Source organism: Mastigoproctus giganteus, chromosome 4, assembly GCF_048544385.1.
Source record: "Mastigoproctus giganteus isolate SK-2022 chromosome 4, ASM4854438v1, whole genome shotgun sequence".
In the NCBI taxonomy this organism is placed as follows: domain Eukaryota; kingdom Metazoa; phylum Arthropoda; class Arachnida; order Uropygi; family Thelyphonidae; genus Mastigoproctus; species Mastigoproctus giganteus.
This window is the reverse complement of record NC_143578.1, coordinates 69,316,630-69,333,755: the sequence shown is the minus strand read 5'-3', so window position 1 is coordinate 69,333,755 and position 17,126 is coordinate 69,316,630. Positions and strand designations below refer to the sequence as shown.

Genomic DNA, 17,126 nt, shown 5'->3' with positions numbered 1-17,126 from the left:
TTGTCTTGGAGAGTCTGGAGGTATTCAAAAAAGCATCTGTGTTTATTGTACCATCAAAGTGAAGAATTTTTTTTATTCAAATTAGTCATTCTGTCTACTACACTGACTTGCTCTATATATAAAGAACTGAGAGCAGGTAGTAGTGCAATTATATGCACGTAAAAAATAATATGTACAGCAGAGCATCTTTGAGTCACTTAAAAAGATATGTCATTCACATTATTATTTAGTAAGCTAGTGTCCAGCAGCCTTTTAGATTTTAACATTAACTAGCATCCTAGTAACAATAAAAACAATACATCTGCTTAGAAACATGTCCAGATGTACAAGTCTACAGGTAATCATGAAGTTCAATGTGAGGACTCTCTCTGCAATACAGACAGGCTGCTAGGACAGCTAATTGGATTCTGTCAATGATATATAGAAATTTTGTCAATAGAACCAAAAAGTGAAAGTAAATATCTCACTGTATAAGGCAATAGTTAGGCCACATCTATTGGAATGTGTGGGGGGGGGAGAGAAGCAATGAGAGATTAACCAGAAGCACAAAAGGGTGCTCTTGTCAAGAAAGACTTGAGAGTTTTCTGATATTGTGTACACTGCAATATCAGGAAACTAGCATCTGTGAAGAGACTCACTAAAATCAAAGTGCTTAAGGATTTAAATAGTTAAGTAAACAAAATGTTGTTGGCATCCTTACCCTTTCTCAAACAAGGCCTGCTGAGGGTTCTCATGGAACAAGCAAATACATGGGCTGCACTAGGATTACTAAAAATAAGAACAGGAGCATGTATACTTACTTGTACCCTAATGCTGGGAGCATTACAAATAAATTTAATAAATTAAGTACTGGTCAAGTCATCAAAGGCAAACAACATGGAGATATCAGCAGAGGCAGACTGGGTCAAATATTTTTACCATGGAAAACAAACAATGTATTGGAGGTCAGGGTGTAATACTGAAAATCACACTGGCCTTCATCGGCCTCCTGCCTCTGGCCCACCCAGGTTTCCCCAGTAAGTCTCATGGCCAGTGCGCTTCTGGATACGAGACATGGTGTCACTCAGAAATAAGGGATGCAGAAGTTGAATAGAATATAGGGAGTACAATGTGTACAGAAATGAGAGAAGAGACAGGAGATAGGGTTATGCTCTTAGTTGAGAAGCGACATGGGTAGCCATGTCGAGTCAGTTTGGTACGACATAAGGGAAAATGAGAGTAGAAGTGTGTTAGAGGCCTAATAATTGTAATTATAAAATGAATTGTAGAGATAGAGAGAGAAAGTGGGCCAGTAAATCAGAATATTATAATGAGGAGTTTAACTTTCCAGATATTGACTGGAAGACTTTTGTGAATTTATAAAATGGCTGTTTTCTATACTAGCACATTAGTAAGGCAAGAAGACAAAACAATACTCTTAATGTGATTATCAGCTGCAACCCTTCATGCATTAAGAATATGCAGATAAAAGACCCACTACATGGCAGTAATCAGAATGTATAGATGTGGAAGTTACTTAAAGATTTAACTACTTAAAGATGTAACTACTGTTACTTAAAAATGTTTTTTTTTTAAGTTGTTGCCGCATCGGCTTCTGTGGCCATAATACACCTCCCAAAGGTTTTGCATTTTTACTCTGATCCAAGCCCGGGGCGGGATTCGATCAGAGCACTTTACCCACCTGGCTAGCCCGGTTAGGCTAGCCAGAAACTTACTGATGTAACTACAAAGGTAATGGCTTTTGTAGACTACAGTGGTCTCAGATATTTTTAAAATCTATGTAATGGGACCCACTGATGATGTTACAAACAGCAAATTCTAAATCTGAAGCATTTAGATAAGCAACTATAGAAGATACTAGGCTTTTTAAGCCAATTAAGTGATACTATTCAAGGCTTAGACTTAAATGGATGTCAGATGAACTGATGAGATGCAAAGCAGAGAAAAAAAAAGTGCATGGGATGCATACAAATTATCGGGTGAAACAGAAACTTACATTATATATAGTCTACAATCAAGTCACAAGGATTGTTAAGAAGATAAGGCAGATTATGAGAAGATTCAGCAAAGAATGCAAAGAAAAGCAGCAGATACTTCTTTACTTATGTAAACACTAGAAAGATAAATCACATTGGTCCAATAGAAATAATGGTTTACCTGTTGATGAACCTGCTCAGATTGATAGACTGAACAGATATTTTGCATCTACATTCATGCATGAGTAATTTTTTACTCATGCATGAATGTAGAATGCCAGAAGTTTATCAAATACTTAGAGAGAACTAAATGATTTTGTGATAACTGAGAAGAATATGGAAGAGAAATTGTTGAAGCTACACATAAAAAAGGTACTTTGGCTGGACAAGATCTATCCAATTATATTAAGTCAGGCAGCAAAGGTGGTAAGAAAACCTTTAGCTACAATTATGAGAACAGCTATGGATTCAGGGAAGGTCCCAATAGACTAGAGATGTACAAATGTAATCCCAGTTCACAAAGGAGAATCACAGGGTGACATGCATAATTAGACTTGTTAACTTGACTTCCATTCCAGGGAAAATAAAGAGTCACTGGTTAAGAAAGTAATGAAGAACTCTATATACAGGAATGCCATTATACTGCAGTCACAGCAGGAATTTGTAAAGGGGCAGTCTTGTCTTGCAATCTAATTGAATAGTATGATACATTAACAAAGGAACTAAATGCAAAAATAATTCTGAGACTGCCTCATTTTAGGAGGAACGTGAATCTGTTGGAATGGGTGCAGAGAAGCAATGAGATTGGTGAAGTGAATAAAAGTGTACTCTTACCAAGAAAGGCTTCAGCTCAGCAAATTTCAGCATCTGGAGAATAGGCACTTGTAAGGAGATCAGATTGAGGTGTTTAAGGCTTTGAATGGATTCAGAAAGCTCAATGCTGATGGAATCCTTCCTCTTGCTACACACAAGGAGGCCATACTTATGTGTAGCCTGAGCAAGGATGGTTTGCAGGATAGATGTGTGGAAATTTGCCTCAGCTAGTGGGTAGTTAATTGTTAGAACAAACATCCATTTTCTGGTGTTGTAGAAGTGGGTAGTTTGAACAAATTCAAGGAAGAACTAGACAAACTATGAAAGGGGATTGTCATGTGATAGCGGAAGTGTTTTTTCCCTGTTTTGCTGATCTGTATAATCTTAACTTTTTTGCTTCATTTGCTACTACTAAAACTAACATTCACAAGGGGACATAAATTTAAATTGGAAAAGAATGGTTGCAAAAATAGATATATGGTAGTTTTCTTACTGCCAGAAAATAACTAATTGTGATAAGCTTCAATACAATCTTTTGACTCCAAATCACAGACTGTTTTACCAATGAGAACCTTGTAATCACATTCAGCAGAACTTTCTGCTAGTATTAACTTGGCATTTTGATGGACTGTGCATACACATACAGAATGTGTTCTTGGTGCACCATCTGTGGCACACCACTTGGGTCAAAGTTCACAAAATTTAGAAAATCTAATGTCAGATCCATTTCTACCTCGATAAGTTATAAACATTTCCTTCAAGTTGCTGAGTAGTAGTTGTTTTTGCATTTGCATTTTAATTCCATCTGCATTTCTAATGGAAATGTAATCTTTCTTTCTCGGGCATATCTGACTAAATTCATCATCTTCAAAAAATTCCATCACCTTTTGCTTTACTTGCTCAGAAAGCTTTTTTCCTTGCTTTTTTTCCAGGAATGGCCATGATTCCTTCTTCTGCTTTAAGTTTTCTAGCTTTCTTGACCATTCTTTCTGAGACACTAAACTCTTCCACTGTTTTCTTTATGGACCAATTAACTGGAGCTAGTGTTAATATTTGAAGTATTTCTGAATGACTTGATACCGTCAACTTTTCTTTCAATTCTTTCAGCAGCTTACAATATCTAAGCAATTTCCACATTGATGACTTGCACTTGGCTCCATGATGTCATTTGGATCCAAGCCACCATAGATGCAATTTTACTGGCAATTACATCTTGTACTTGACTTGCCTTCCTTTTGGCATAGCCTTGTGAGTCTCTCTTAGCCATTTGCTGAATTTCAGAGGAGAAATACCAATAGCCATCAAACTTGTGTTCAAGCTTTCAGTCACATGCATTTTGTCATCATGGTCTGATCCAGATGAAGTTGATGTTCCTGTTGCTGCTTTTCAGCTGTTAGACTCTTTTCGACATGATAGGCTGAGGCTAGAGGCTAGCCAGCTTCTGGCTAGATTTTGTGTCTACCTTTGTTAGGTCTTTCAAGTAGTCTGCCATTGACAAATCAATTGGTTGTAAACTTTTTTTCACCATATGACAAGACCAAGATCTACAACTCCTGAAGTAGAGGAGATTTTTGATATTGTCCTCTGTTGGCAGCACAAGGTGTAAAGGTCCCATGTTCACAAAGGTGGCAATGGATACCTTCAAACGTTTTCCTGTCTGGACATCTTCATTCTGGGATCCTTTCGTGGTACAAATGAAGAGCCTCCAGAGCATTGTCGTCCGCCAAACCGTACATAAGTGCATATCTGCTTGATCCTGATTTGAGTACATGGTCGGAATGGAAAACCACCAGATTCTGTCAGTACCTTGTGATGAAGGAAATCGCCTGCAGGAGATAAGACATTCCGGTTAATAACTCGGGAACCAAGCATTTCTGGAACTATGTTGACATAAAATATTTTTATTGTCTACATGTGAGGAACTCATTCCTGAAGTTATGCCATGTATTTTTGAGACATTTTTGAGACACCCTGTATATATATAAAGAATCATTCTTTCTTTTCCTAATCTAATGTTTAAGGTTAGATTACGAAAAATAAAGAACTTTTCCTTTTTTTTGTAACCAAACCTAAATCAACAATATAGTAAAAACACTCATGAACTCCAAAAATATGTTTTAATAATGAGAAAAAAAAAAAACATAACGAAGAACATAAAAATGAACGGAACAAAACTTTTATTAATTTAGATCCATCAAAAAAATCAACCAATGGTTTATTTTCCTTACAAATTTCTTCCATCTTTAAAAGATTCATCTCTACTATTACCAGTTTACCGTTCATCACAAAACTATTGTGCATCATTCTTTACTCATAAATACACATAATGCCAACTAATGACTACACAGTAGCTTGTCACCTGTCGTGCCGACCACCAATCAGAAAATCGTTTGCCATGCCTACCTCTCAATCAATATATCCTTCTTGATTTCGGCTCCAGACCGATAACACCTACCGTCTGTTTACCCAGCGAGCAGCGCTAGAGGCCAGTGTCGGGAAACTAATTTTTCGCGTAAGTTATCCGACGTTTCTCATTGTTCTCGTGTTGGCTTTCTTTACCTTAGCCGATTTTTCTTCTGGAAAGGACTGCAACACGAACGCTGCAAAAATTCAAATTTTGTCAAAAGCAAAGCTTCATGATGTAGACAAATTGTGTTTTCTTCACCCAGTTTTAATCCATAACATCGATCTATCAGCTGTTGTTCTCCAAATTCAAATTCTTTAAATAATTTTAACCCAGTTTTGCACGTATAGGATAGCACATGACATTTAGAATTATCCATATGACTGATGGTGCATGAGTCCAGCTTATCTCCAGCAAAATCTTCTGATTCCATGGCTTTCATGCTGACTAATGCAGTCCATGAGGTCTTTGAAGTGGTCCTTGAGGTTATCACAGACATTCTCTCTGATATGCCAGACTTGCTACCTGGGAGTCTAAAACGCTGATGGAACTGATATTCGGGTGACACTCAAGTCAAGCGGACCCAATTTCGGCGAAGTCCGGATGGTCTGTGATAGCCAAATCCTCTGCTTGCACCTTCACAATGGTAGGACTGTTAGTAATCCTGGGTATAACATCCACGCGCAAGCACACTGTGGGTGACCACCCAGGTGTTAACCAACGTAAGCAGGGGTCGAGGTGTGGCGCCCACAACACATGGAGGAATTCCGCCTCTGTGTTACTAGGCAATACTAGGAGGTAGATGACTCATCAACCGGTGCAATACCACCATTTCGTTTATTGGAGGCTTGAAATGGTGGAACCCATGTTTAGTCTTCAGAGCTAAGTTCCGGTCAACCGTTCGCCATCTCTTCCATCATGCAGTGATTGTTGACTTTTGAGGTTATGATGGACATCATGGTGAGATCCAATCTTCCTTACATTTCGAGGGTACAGCTCTAAAACGGTGTTTGCAGAACAGTCACTAGTTAGTACACCGGAACGAACCTACTGGTAATTCTTTAGGAGGCTTCTGGATCAGCTAGTGTATAATCTTGCTACCTCTACTCTGCCAGATAGTGACTGGAGGGAGTCTGAGTCCTTGACAATGACAAGGCATTGTGGCCTTGTCATTGTCAAGGATTTGGATATATCTTACCATGTGCACACCCTATCCAAAAATTTCATTACTTCATACAGCATGTCCCCCCCCACTTTTTCTTACTATTGAATACACCATGAATTGTCAAACTAATAGAGTAAGCTTATTTGCGAAAAGATATAAACCTCTCAAACAGTTCCTAGTCATTTCACAAATATACATGGTCTCAATTCAAATTTCAACGATGTCCATTTCCACTTGCAGTCTGCCAAACCATATGTATTTTTCTGACAGAATCTGAGTTATCAGATGATTCAACTACTGCTCATCTCAGTTGCCCAAATTATTCGTCGTATGATTCATTTCGCCTCAAAGGTGGTATTTGTGCATATGTCCGTTCCGATATTCCCTGTCAGAGACTTGATAATTTGGAATCTACTCTTTTCGATCTTCTCTGGCTTAAAATCAATCTACCTTATTCTGTCAAATTCATCCATTGGCTCTACCGTTCTCCCAACTCAACGAATCACTTGGAACTCTTCACTTCCTCTCTTTGCAACATGACTGTCTCTAGTCCAACTTTCCTGACAGTGAGGTAATTTTCCTTGGTGATTTTTATGTTCACAACTCCAGCTGGTTTCCGTTTTCTAGTCACACCGACCCAGCTGGTTGAGATGCTGAGGCTTTTGCAATTACTAATAATCTTGCACAGATTGTTCATTTAGCTACAAGAATATCGGAAAATCCTAACCATACAGCCAACATGCTTGTTCTTTTTCACACAAACAACCCTTCTAAGTACGTGGTCGAAGTGGGTGGTCCTTTAGGTACCTCAGATCATAACTTGGTGATTGTCTCTTCTCCAATGGAGCCGTTATCTCATGGCTATTCCCAACCTCATGTTGTTTGGCATTACAAGAATGTAAAATGGGATGACCTGCAAGATTTCTTTTCTTCTTTTCCTTGGTCAAATTACTGTTTCAAAACTTCTGATGTCAACGTTTGCTCAGATCGTGTCAGTGAAATTATTCTTGTAGGAATGGAATCCTTTATCTCAACACTCCACTTTAAAATCTCGTTCTTTATCTAAACCTTGGTTTTTCAATAAATGTGCTAAGGCCATAGAATCATAACTCAGACCAGAGCAGCAAAGCAAAAGGCTCAAGCTAATGGAAGTGCTGTGGCTCAGAGCAGAACTGAGGGGGGCAGTTGTCCTCTGACTCACAGTCTTATAAAATGCACTGTTTGCTTGATGTTTGCAGAGCAATCGGGAACGGGACATGATACTGCCATGGGGGATGTCTTTGTGTGTGCGTGCGATGCAAGGAGTGTATCGATATCAGGCAACAACTCAGCGTTCTTGTGGGCCTATATGAGAGCTTGAAGGACAGGGTGGATGCCCTCGAAGAAACTAAATTGAGGGGCCCATCAAGCTCTCAGCTGCCCACATCAACGCCAGAGCTTGCACTTGGGCATCACGTGACACAGAGGCAACCCCCAAGGCAGAATGCGCTGGTCCCGAAGGAACTAGTTGTTGGTGACTATTGTCAGGGAAATAGGGAACATGCTTTGTAAAAAGGATAGGTGGAACAGGACCAGGGTATATCTGCCAGGGGCAAAGGTTGATGACGTTGTAGAGCGAATATCATCTTTTAAGGGCACAAAAGGTGATATAGTTGTACACGTTGGCACTAATGATATTAAGAGTAGGAGACCGGCAGAATTACTTAACAAGTACAGGTCACTGTTGAACAAAAGCCGAGAATTAGGGTTGAATTTGAAAGTGTCTGCAATTCTGCCCAGACACGATAGGAGGGAGTATATGATGAGAGCCTTGTCGATCAATTCGGCCCTGGAAAGATTGTGCAAGGCTCAAGGAGTAGAATTTTTTTCAGCCTGGACTGTACTTGTTAACAGGAGAGATTGCTTCTACAGGGATGGGATACACTTAAATAGAAAGGGTGCAAGAATATTTGCTGATGCTATCGAGGCAGTGTTAGGTGGGTCAGAAAACTGCTAGCTTGGGGGGAGACAAAGACCAATAGATTGACAGTAGCCACTGGCAGAGGTGAAAGAAGAGATTCTTGCACTGCTTCTGTCAGAATGAGCAGAAGCCTGAAAAACAAGATGCATGATATTTCAGAGACTGCTGGGAGCCATTGCGGTACAAGTAAACACATGGGTTGTGTTAGGGTAGCTAAGAATAGAAACAGGTGCAGGTATACTTGCGTGTACACCAATGCTAGGAGTTTAGCAAATAAATTTGATGAATTTGAGGTATTGCTCAAAACATCAAAGGCAGATATTGTTGGGATATCAGAGACGTGGTGTCACACAGATATAAGGGATGCAGAACTGGAATTTGGGGAGTACAACGTCTACAGAAAGGATAGACAGGATAGGAAGGTGGGAGGGGTTATGCTATTAGTTAAGAAACACATAAAAACCAAGGAAGTGAAGCCAGTTGACATCGCTGGACAGTGCAGTGTTGAGTCAGTTTGGTGTGACATAAGCATTGGGAGATCAAAATTGAGAGTAGGAGTGTGCTATAGGCCTAATGACTCTGATGAGTATAATAAGAAACTGTACAGGGAAATAGCCAGTAAATCAGAGAGTCTTATAATGGGAGATTTTAATTTCTCAGATATTGACTGGAATTTGGGTGCTGGTTACTCACATACTAGCAGGGCTTTTGTGGATTTATTGGATGATTGCTTTCTACATCAGCATGTTCGGGAGACAACTAGAGGGAGTAATACTCTTGATTTGATTATCAGCAGTGATTCTTCATGCATTAAGAATCTGCAGATAAATGAACCACTAGGTGGCAGTGATCACATTGTGCTGAAGTGGGATTTACTCAAAGAGGTAACTACCATTAGGGGTAAAGGGAAGGGTTATTGCTTCCATAAAGGCGACTACGATGGACTGAGACAGTATTTAAATTCTATACAGTGGGACCAACTGATGATGTTACCAACAGCAAATGCAAAATGGGAAGCATTCAAAGAACTTATCTTGGAAGCTACTAGGCTTTACATACCAACTAAGAAATATTGTTCAAGGTTTAGGCCAAAATGGATGTCAGATGAACTAATGAGGCATATGGCAGAGAAGAAAAATGCATGGGATACTTACAAATTAACACATGACAAAGAAGCCTATGACAGATACAAGTTGATATGCAACCAAGTTACAAAGGAGGTTAGGCAGGCGAAGGCAGATTACGAGAAATCCTTGGCAAGGGATGTAAAGAAAAACAGCAGAGTTCTTTACTTATGTAAACTCTAGAAGGAAGGGGATGAATCAGATTGGTCCACTTGATATTGATGGGTCAACTGTTGATGATCCTGCTCAGGTAGATAACAAACTAAATGAATATTTTGCATCGACATTCACACATGAGGAGTTATTCAGCGAGGGGAATGCCAGAGGTGTATTCAACTCTAGCAGTAAGCTACAGAATCTTGAAATAACTGGGAGTAAAGTGGAGGAGAAACTGTTGAAGATAAACACAAGAAAGGCACCCGGGGTGGATGGGATCTATCCAGTTATATAAAGGAGGCAGCAAAGGAAGTAAGCAAACCCTTAGCCATAATTATGAGAGCTTCCTTGGACTCAGGGGAGGTACCCATAGACTGGAAATGTGCAAATGTGACCCCAATTCACAAAGGAGGATCAAAGGCTGACACAAGTAATTATAGACCTGTGAGCTTAACTTCTGTTCCAGGAAAATTAATGGAGGCACTGGTTAAAGAAGCACTGCAGGATCATTTAGACAAGACTTCAGTTATAGCTCAGATACAGCATGGTTTTGTTAAGGGGAAGTCTTGCCTGACCAATTTGATTGGATACTATGATGCAGTCACAAAAGAACTGGATGCAGGGAATAACTTTGATATTATATACTTGGATCTTAGAAAGGCTTTTGATACTGTTGCACATGGAAGACTGCTACACAAATTGGAGCAGTGTGACATTGGAGGCAAATTGCTGCTATGGATAAAGGGGTGGTTGAGGGGGAGAAGACAGAGAGTGGTAATCAATGGACACTGCTCATCGTGGACTAATGTTATTAGTGGAGTCCCTCAGGGCTCAGTGTTGGGTCCATTATTGTTTTCTGTATTTATAAATGATATTGATGATGGTATATCAAGCTTAATGTCCAAGTTTGCAGACGATACAAAGGTTGGCAGGGTTGTCAAGGACACTACTGACGCTATGCTGCTGCAACAGGATCTGGAAAGGTTGAGCAGATGGGCTGAGAGGTGGCAAATGAAGTTTAACATTGACAAATGTAAAGTACTACACATGGGAAACAGCAACCCCAGAGCAACGTATCAACTCTGTGGTACTACACTGACAGTGGTAGAGAATGAAAGGGACTTGGGGGTGGTTGTGCAGGCAGATATGAAGTTCTCTGAGCAGTTTAGACAGGCTGCAAGAGTAGCTCATGGAGTATTGTCAATGATATACAGGAATTTTTCCAGCAGGGATCAGGAGGTGATTATTCCCTTGTATAAGGCAATGGTCAGGCCACACCTAGAGTACTGTATACAGGTCTGGAGGCCTCATTTCAAGAAGGATGTAGAACTGCTGGAACGAGTACAGAGAAGGGCAACAAGATTAGTGAATGGAACAAAGGGGTGCTCTTACGAAGAAAGGCTTAAGTTTTGCAAATTACAGTGTCTGGAGACTAGGCACCAGCGAGGTGATCTGATAGAGGTGTATAAAGCCTTGAATGGTTTGAGCATGCTCAATTCTGATGGGATTCTTCCTCTAGCTCAGAATAATCACCTGAGAGGGCATAAATTCAAATTGAGGAAAGACAGATGTAGGATAGACGTGCGGAAATTTGCCTTTAGCCAGCAGGTGATTGGTTGGTGGAACAGACTTCCATCCCTTGTAGTGGAGGTTGATAGCCTAAATAAGGCTAAGGCTCAGCCGGACAGGTATTTTAAACGAACAGAGGGGTGAAGTGGAAGTGGGTTTTTTTTTTTTTTTTTTTGGCTGATGCTGCATAAGCTTGCTTTCTTGCATCAAATGCCTCTACTAATGCTAATGCCATTGAGGAGAAGAATGCTGCAAATTACAGTGTCTGGAGACTAGGCAATTGGCTTTGTAATTGGCTTTTTTTGGAAAAAAAGCCAATCGTAAAAATTGGAAAAAAAGCCAATCGTAATTGGCTTTTTTTCCAATTCATCAGTTTCATTTTCTGCCAACACTAAAGCTTACAACAATTGTAAAGCAGTTATTAATCAGTCCAAACTAGATTTGGAACATGCTAAAAGTAGAAAACTTGCTTCTTGCACTAATGGTAGCTGAGCATTTTGGTTGCTTGCCAAAGCTATTGGCTGCAACTTTTGCCATCACTGCTCCCACCTCTTTCAAAACCAGATGGTTCTGTTGCCACTTTGGCCAAGGATAAAGCTGACCTGTAGCATCCCATTTTTCTTCCAAATCATGTATTAATGATCTTGGTAAAACACCTCCCACTATTCCCAACAGTCTCCATTCAATGCCTCCTGTGGTCTTCCATTAAAAGGATGTCAGAAGGATTTTGACAAATCTCGATGCTAAGAAAGCTCCAGGTCCTGATTGTATTTTTTCACTTGTTCTCAAAACCTGTGCTTCTGAACTTACTCCTGTTCTTTGCCGCCTTTTTTCACTTTCTTATTCCAAAAGTGTTTTTTCTTCTGTTTGGAAATTCTCATATCCAGCCAGTTCCTAAAAGGGATGAGAAATCCTTCCCATCCAATTATCGTCCCATTGCAATTACTTCTACTTTTTCTAAAGTAATAGAAAAATCAATTAACCATCAAATCTTAAAATACCTAGAAACCTTCTGTCTGATGAACAATCGATCGTCAGTGTTGATCCACCGGTGATATTCTGGCTTATGCTTCTCATTTATGGACAAATTCAATGGAAAAGTTTGGTGAAATACAAGCAGTTGCTCTAGACATCTCAAAGGATTTCGATCGTGTTTGGCATAAAGGTCTTCTAAACAAGCTTCCATCTTATAGTTTGCCAACTGTTTTTTGTAATTGGTTATCCAGTTTTCTCTCTGCTTGCTCACTGAGGGTGATAGTAGATGGCTCTGTCTTCTAACTTCTATACTAATGCTGTTGTCCCCCAAGGTTCAGTTCTTCCCCCGCTCTTTTCCTCTTGTATATTAATGACCTTCTTCCATTGACTGGAAATACTATCCATAGTTTTGCCGATGATAGCACATTGCATTCCACTTTCCATTTTGAAAAACCTTGCCCTGCTCAATCAGCTTCAACTTCTCGAATATCCACTTCAAATTCCTTAAATGCCAATCTCCAGGAAATTCTCTAGTGGGGCAAAAACAACTGAGCTGATTTCAATCCTTCTAAAACTCAGTCTTGCCTTATATCTCACAAAAAGGATTCTTCTGCTCCTATGCTTATCTTTAGTGATACTCAGATTTCTAGACAAGTTGATATATCTCTTTTGGGGATTACCCTGACTTCTAATCTCTCTTGGCACAAGCACATTACAAATATTGCTTCCTCTGCATCTAAAAAAACTTTGGTTTTCTCTTTCGGTCTCGGCATTACTTTTCTTCCAAACAGCTGTTCACTCTGTACAAATCGCAAATCAGCCCTACCATGGAATATTGTTCCCACATCTGGGGCGGTGCCCTGAAAACCTCTCTCAGGCTTCTGGATTCCATTCAGAAGAGGGCAGTTAGGTTAATTAATGACTCATCTCTAACAGAGTCTCTCCACTCGCTGTCTCATAGATGTACTGTTTCTGCTGCATGCCTTTTCTACAGATACTTCCATTAGCACTTTTCTTCTGAATTGGCTTCTATAATTCCTGCTCTCTCTTTCAAAACAGTCCGAACATGTGCTGACACCGGCTGTTGTTTGGTTTTTAGGAGCATTAGCAACTAAGGCCATATTGCTCCGGAATATGCAGTGGTCATTCCCTGACCTTTCCGCATCCTCCATATTTGGTGGTGACGGGCTCGAACCCCGGTCTAATCAAGAAGCATGTGGTACGCACTGCTGCTCCTTCCCACCTGGCTACGGAGGCGCCACTGCCACCAGCCAACATCCATTTACTGTCCAACTTCAAACTCACAGAACCAACTTTTCATCTTCCTCATTTATTCATTCAACTGCAGTTTTCTGGAACAACCTTCCTTCATATGTCTTTCCTGAAAATTACAGTCTACAGAAATTCAAGTCTATTGTCAACAAATACCTTCTTTCGTCTTCTCAAACTGCAACCCAAGCAGGGTTTTCTTAAAAAAAAAAAAATAAATAATAAGTGAATGTTTCTGCAAGCAATGAAAACTTGAGTAACTTTATTACAGTCAAACAATAAAAAATAGAGGAACAAAATAAACTGTTCTTCATGAAGATAAAATACATTAATAGCAGCATGGTTCAAATACCAACTATTTATACTTTTTTTGTATGATTCTAGAATATTCTGGAGTTCTAGAACGTTCATCAGTTTTTTTTGGAATTCAAGAATATTCTTTAATTCTTGGATGTTCTAGAATATTCCAGAATATACTCTATTTCTAGATTATTCTAAACATTAGGCAGGATTAAGGAAGTATTCTGCAACAAAAACGATCTCACAAAATAACAATACAGCACATAAAACTGCTTGATGTTTAAGTTTAATTTTAAGGCTTTAAGTGCAAAGACAAAACAGATAAACCATGATCCTTGTAGCTGAAACTCTGCTCTTTCCAGTGGTGGCAAAAACGAGAGAATTGAAGGTGTCCCACATTAAGATATTTGTCCCTTAAGACAGGTCAAATTTGACTTTCAAATTTTGAGTCAATCTTTGAAGGAAAATATCTCAGCCAGAAAGCAAGTATAAGAGCTGATATTTAGTTAGGCTGAATTCATGCAGTTGGTAAGTGGAATGTCCAAAGAAGAAAGTACCAAAGTTTTTTTATTTCAAAGTTATGACTTTCAAAAGCCTTGCTTAAATTTGTCGCAACAAATTTTTGGCGCCAGTTTTTGGCCACATTGTAAAAAATGTGAAGGTTTTTGAGCCTGGACACCAAATGTTTTGCATTCTCTGCCAAAATTTAACTAGGTATACCAAGCTTCAGGCACTTCAGAGCACTCTCACTTTGTGTAACAGTAACACTTAAAACTTTGAATTTTTTTCTGTGATTTATTCCACATAACACAAGTGACCTCCACAAAAAAAGGTACTGGTGCCTCAACCATACTATATTTTGAACTGAAATTTTGCACAGCTTCATTTGAAACCTGTTTAAACATCCACACCAAGTTTCAACAAAATTGAAGATGGTCGAGCAGGGACCCCTAGGCCACTTGCCATGAAATGACCCAACAGCAACTCCTCTCAATATCATTCAGCACAGCTGTAAGTGAAGTGATGAGAACAACTAATTTGTATGACTCATATGCCTTCATTATATACTGCTCTGAATCACTTATTTATCCAGAAATATCTAATAGCTATGAAATTGGGCTATGAAAATGGAGTATCTGCATACTTTTTTGGAGGACAGTGTATATATATATATATAAAATCAAAAAAACACTGTAGGTTAAAAAACACTTAAAAAGGGCAAGGCAGTCATCCCCTCCCCCCTCAATCATTAAATTACCTTCAATTTCAGGTCATCTATTTCAGCTTGTTTCTCCAAAATAATCTTATGTGCTTTTTCAAGTGTAGTCTCACTACTTTCTTTAATATCTTTGCTCTGTTCTAATGTTTGTTTCAAGTCTCTTTGCAAGGAAAGAAATTCTTCTTGAAGCCTATAGTGGAGCCAAATATGATATTCAGTAATCACACAAAATATATTTGCAAAAATATTAATAAAAAAAAATATATTTTTCTGAAAAATAATTTGTACAGTTTAAATCTTAAATCACTTTCAATGCCTATATTACTTTATTAATATTATATTTAAATTCTAAAGCGCAACACAATCTCAATATAATATACCTCTTCATACTGTGGTTTTGGATACATTATGGGTATGATCGTGTCCCCCCACAACAAATTATGAAAAAAAGTAGGCATGCTTAAAGAAACACTGATGATAGTGTTTTTAGCATTAGCATTAGCATTAGTAGAGGCATACGATGCAAGAAAGCAAGCTTATTCAGCATCAGCCCAAAAAAAAAAAAAAAAAAAACCCTCTCCCATTTCACCCCTCCGTTCGTTCGAAATACCTGTCCAGTTGAGCTTTAAATTTGTTTAGGCTATCAACTTCAACAACAAGTGATGGAAGTCGGTTCCACCAACCAACCACCCGCTGGCCAAAGGCAAATTTCCGCACATCTATCCGACATCCGTCCTTCCTCAATTTGAATTTATGCCCTCTGAGGTGATTATTCTGAGAAAGATGAAGAATCCCATTGGCATTGAGCATGCTCAAACCATTCAAGGCCTTATACACCTCTATCAGATCACCTCGCCGGTGCCTAGTCTCCAGACTCTGTAATTTGCAAAACTTAAGCCTTTCTTCGTAAGAGCAACCCTTTGTTCCATTTACTAATCTTGTTGCCCTTCTCTGTACCCGTTCCAGCAGCTCTACATCCTTCTTGAAATGAGGCCTCCAGACCTGTATACAGTACTCAAGATGTGGCCTAACCATTGCCTTATACAAGGGAATAATCACCTCCTTATCCCTGCTAGAAAAATTCCTGTATATCATTGACAAGACACCATGAGCTACTCTTGCAGCTCGTCTGCACTGCTCAGAGAACTTCATATCTCCCTGCACAATTACCCCCAGGTCCTTTTCATTCTCCACCACTGTCAGTGTGGTACCGCAGAGTTGATACGTTGCTCTGGGGTTACTGTTTCCCATATGCAGTACTTTACATTTGTCAATGTTAAACTTCATTTGCCACCTCTCAGCCCATCTGTTCAACCTTTCCAGATCCTGTTGCAGCAGCATAGCGTCAGTAGTGTCCTTGACGACCCTGCCAACCTTTGTATCATCTGCAAACTTGGACATTAAACTTGATATCCCATCATCAATATCATTCATAAACACCGAAAACAACAACGGACCCAACACTGAACCTTGAGGAACTCCACTAATAACATTAGTCCACGTTGAGCAGTGTCCATTGATTACCACTCTCTGTCTTCTGCCACTCAACCATCCCCTTATCCATAGCAGCAATTTGCCTCCAATGCCACACTGCTCCAATTTGTGCAGCAGTCTTCCATGTGCAACAGTATCAAAAGCCTTTCTAAGATCCAAATATATAATATCAAAGTTATTCCCTGCATCCAGTTCTTTTGTGACTACATCATAGTATCCAATCAAATTGGTCAGGCAAGACCTGCCCTTAACAAAACCATGCTGCGTCTGAGCTATAACTGAATTCTTGTCTAGATGATCCTGCAGTGCTTCTTTAACCAGTGCCTCCATTAATTTACCTGGAACAGAAGTTAAACTAACAGGTCTATAATTACTTGTGTCAGCCTTTGATCCTCCTTTGTGAATTGGGGTTACATTTGCACATCTCCAGTCTATGGGTACCTCCCCTGAGTCCAAAGAAGCTCTCATAATTATGGCTAGGGGTTTGCATACTTCCTTTGCTGCCTCCTTTAATATAACTGGATAGATCCCATCCACCCCAGGTGCCTTTTTTATGTTTATCCTCAACAATCTCTCCTCCACTTTCCTCTCAGTTATTACAAAATCATCCAGCTCACTGCCAATGTTTACTTTACCTACATCATTCTCCTTCCTGAATAACTCCTCATGCGTGAATGTAGATGCAAAATACTCGTTTAGATT

At 39.4% G+C, this 17,126-nt stretch overlaps 1 protein-coding gene across 3 annotated transcripts in view; it reads right to left on the bottom strand.

Annotated features, from left to right (window-relative positions):
• LOC150086818 (centrosomal protein of 83 kDa-like) overlaps window positions 1-17,126 on the bottom strand; it is a 173,621-nt gene that overhangs the window by 146,632 nt on the left and 9,863 nt on the right. For 2 of the 3 annotated variants that reach the window (XM_090371589.1, XM_090371588.1), the window contains exon 3: window positions 14,970-15,120. The exons of the other annotated variant lie outside the window; for it this stretch is intronic. In XM_090371589.1, coding sequence (XP_090227715.1) covers window positions 14,970-15,120 — 151 coding nt within the window. The remainder of the gene's footprint in view (window positions 1-14,969; window positions 15,121-17,126) is intronic. 3 annotated transcript variants of the gene reach the window in all.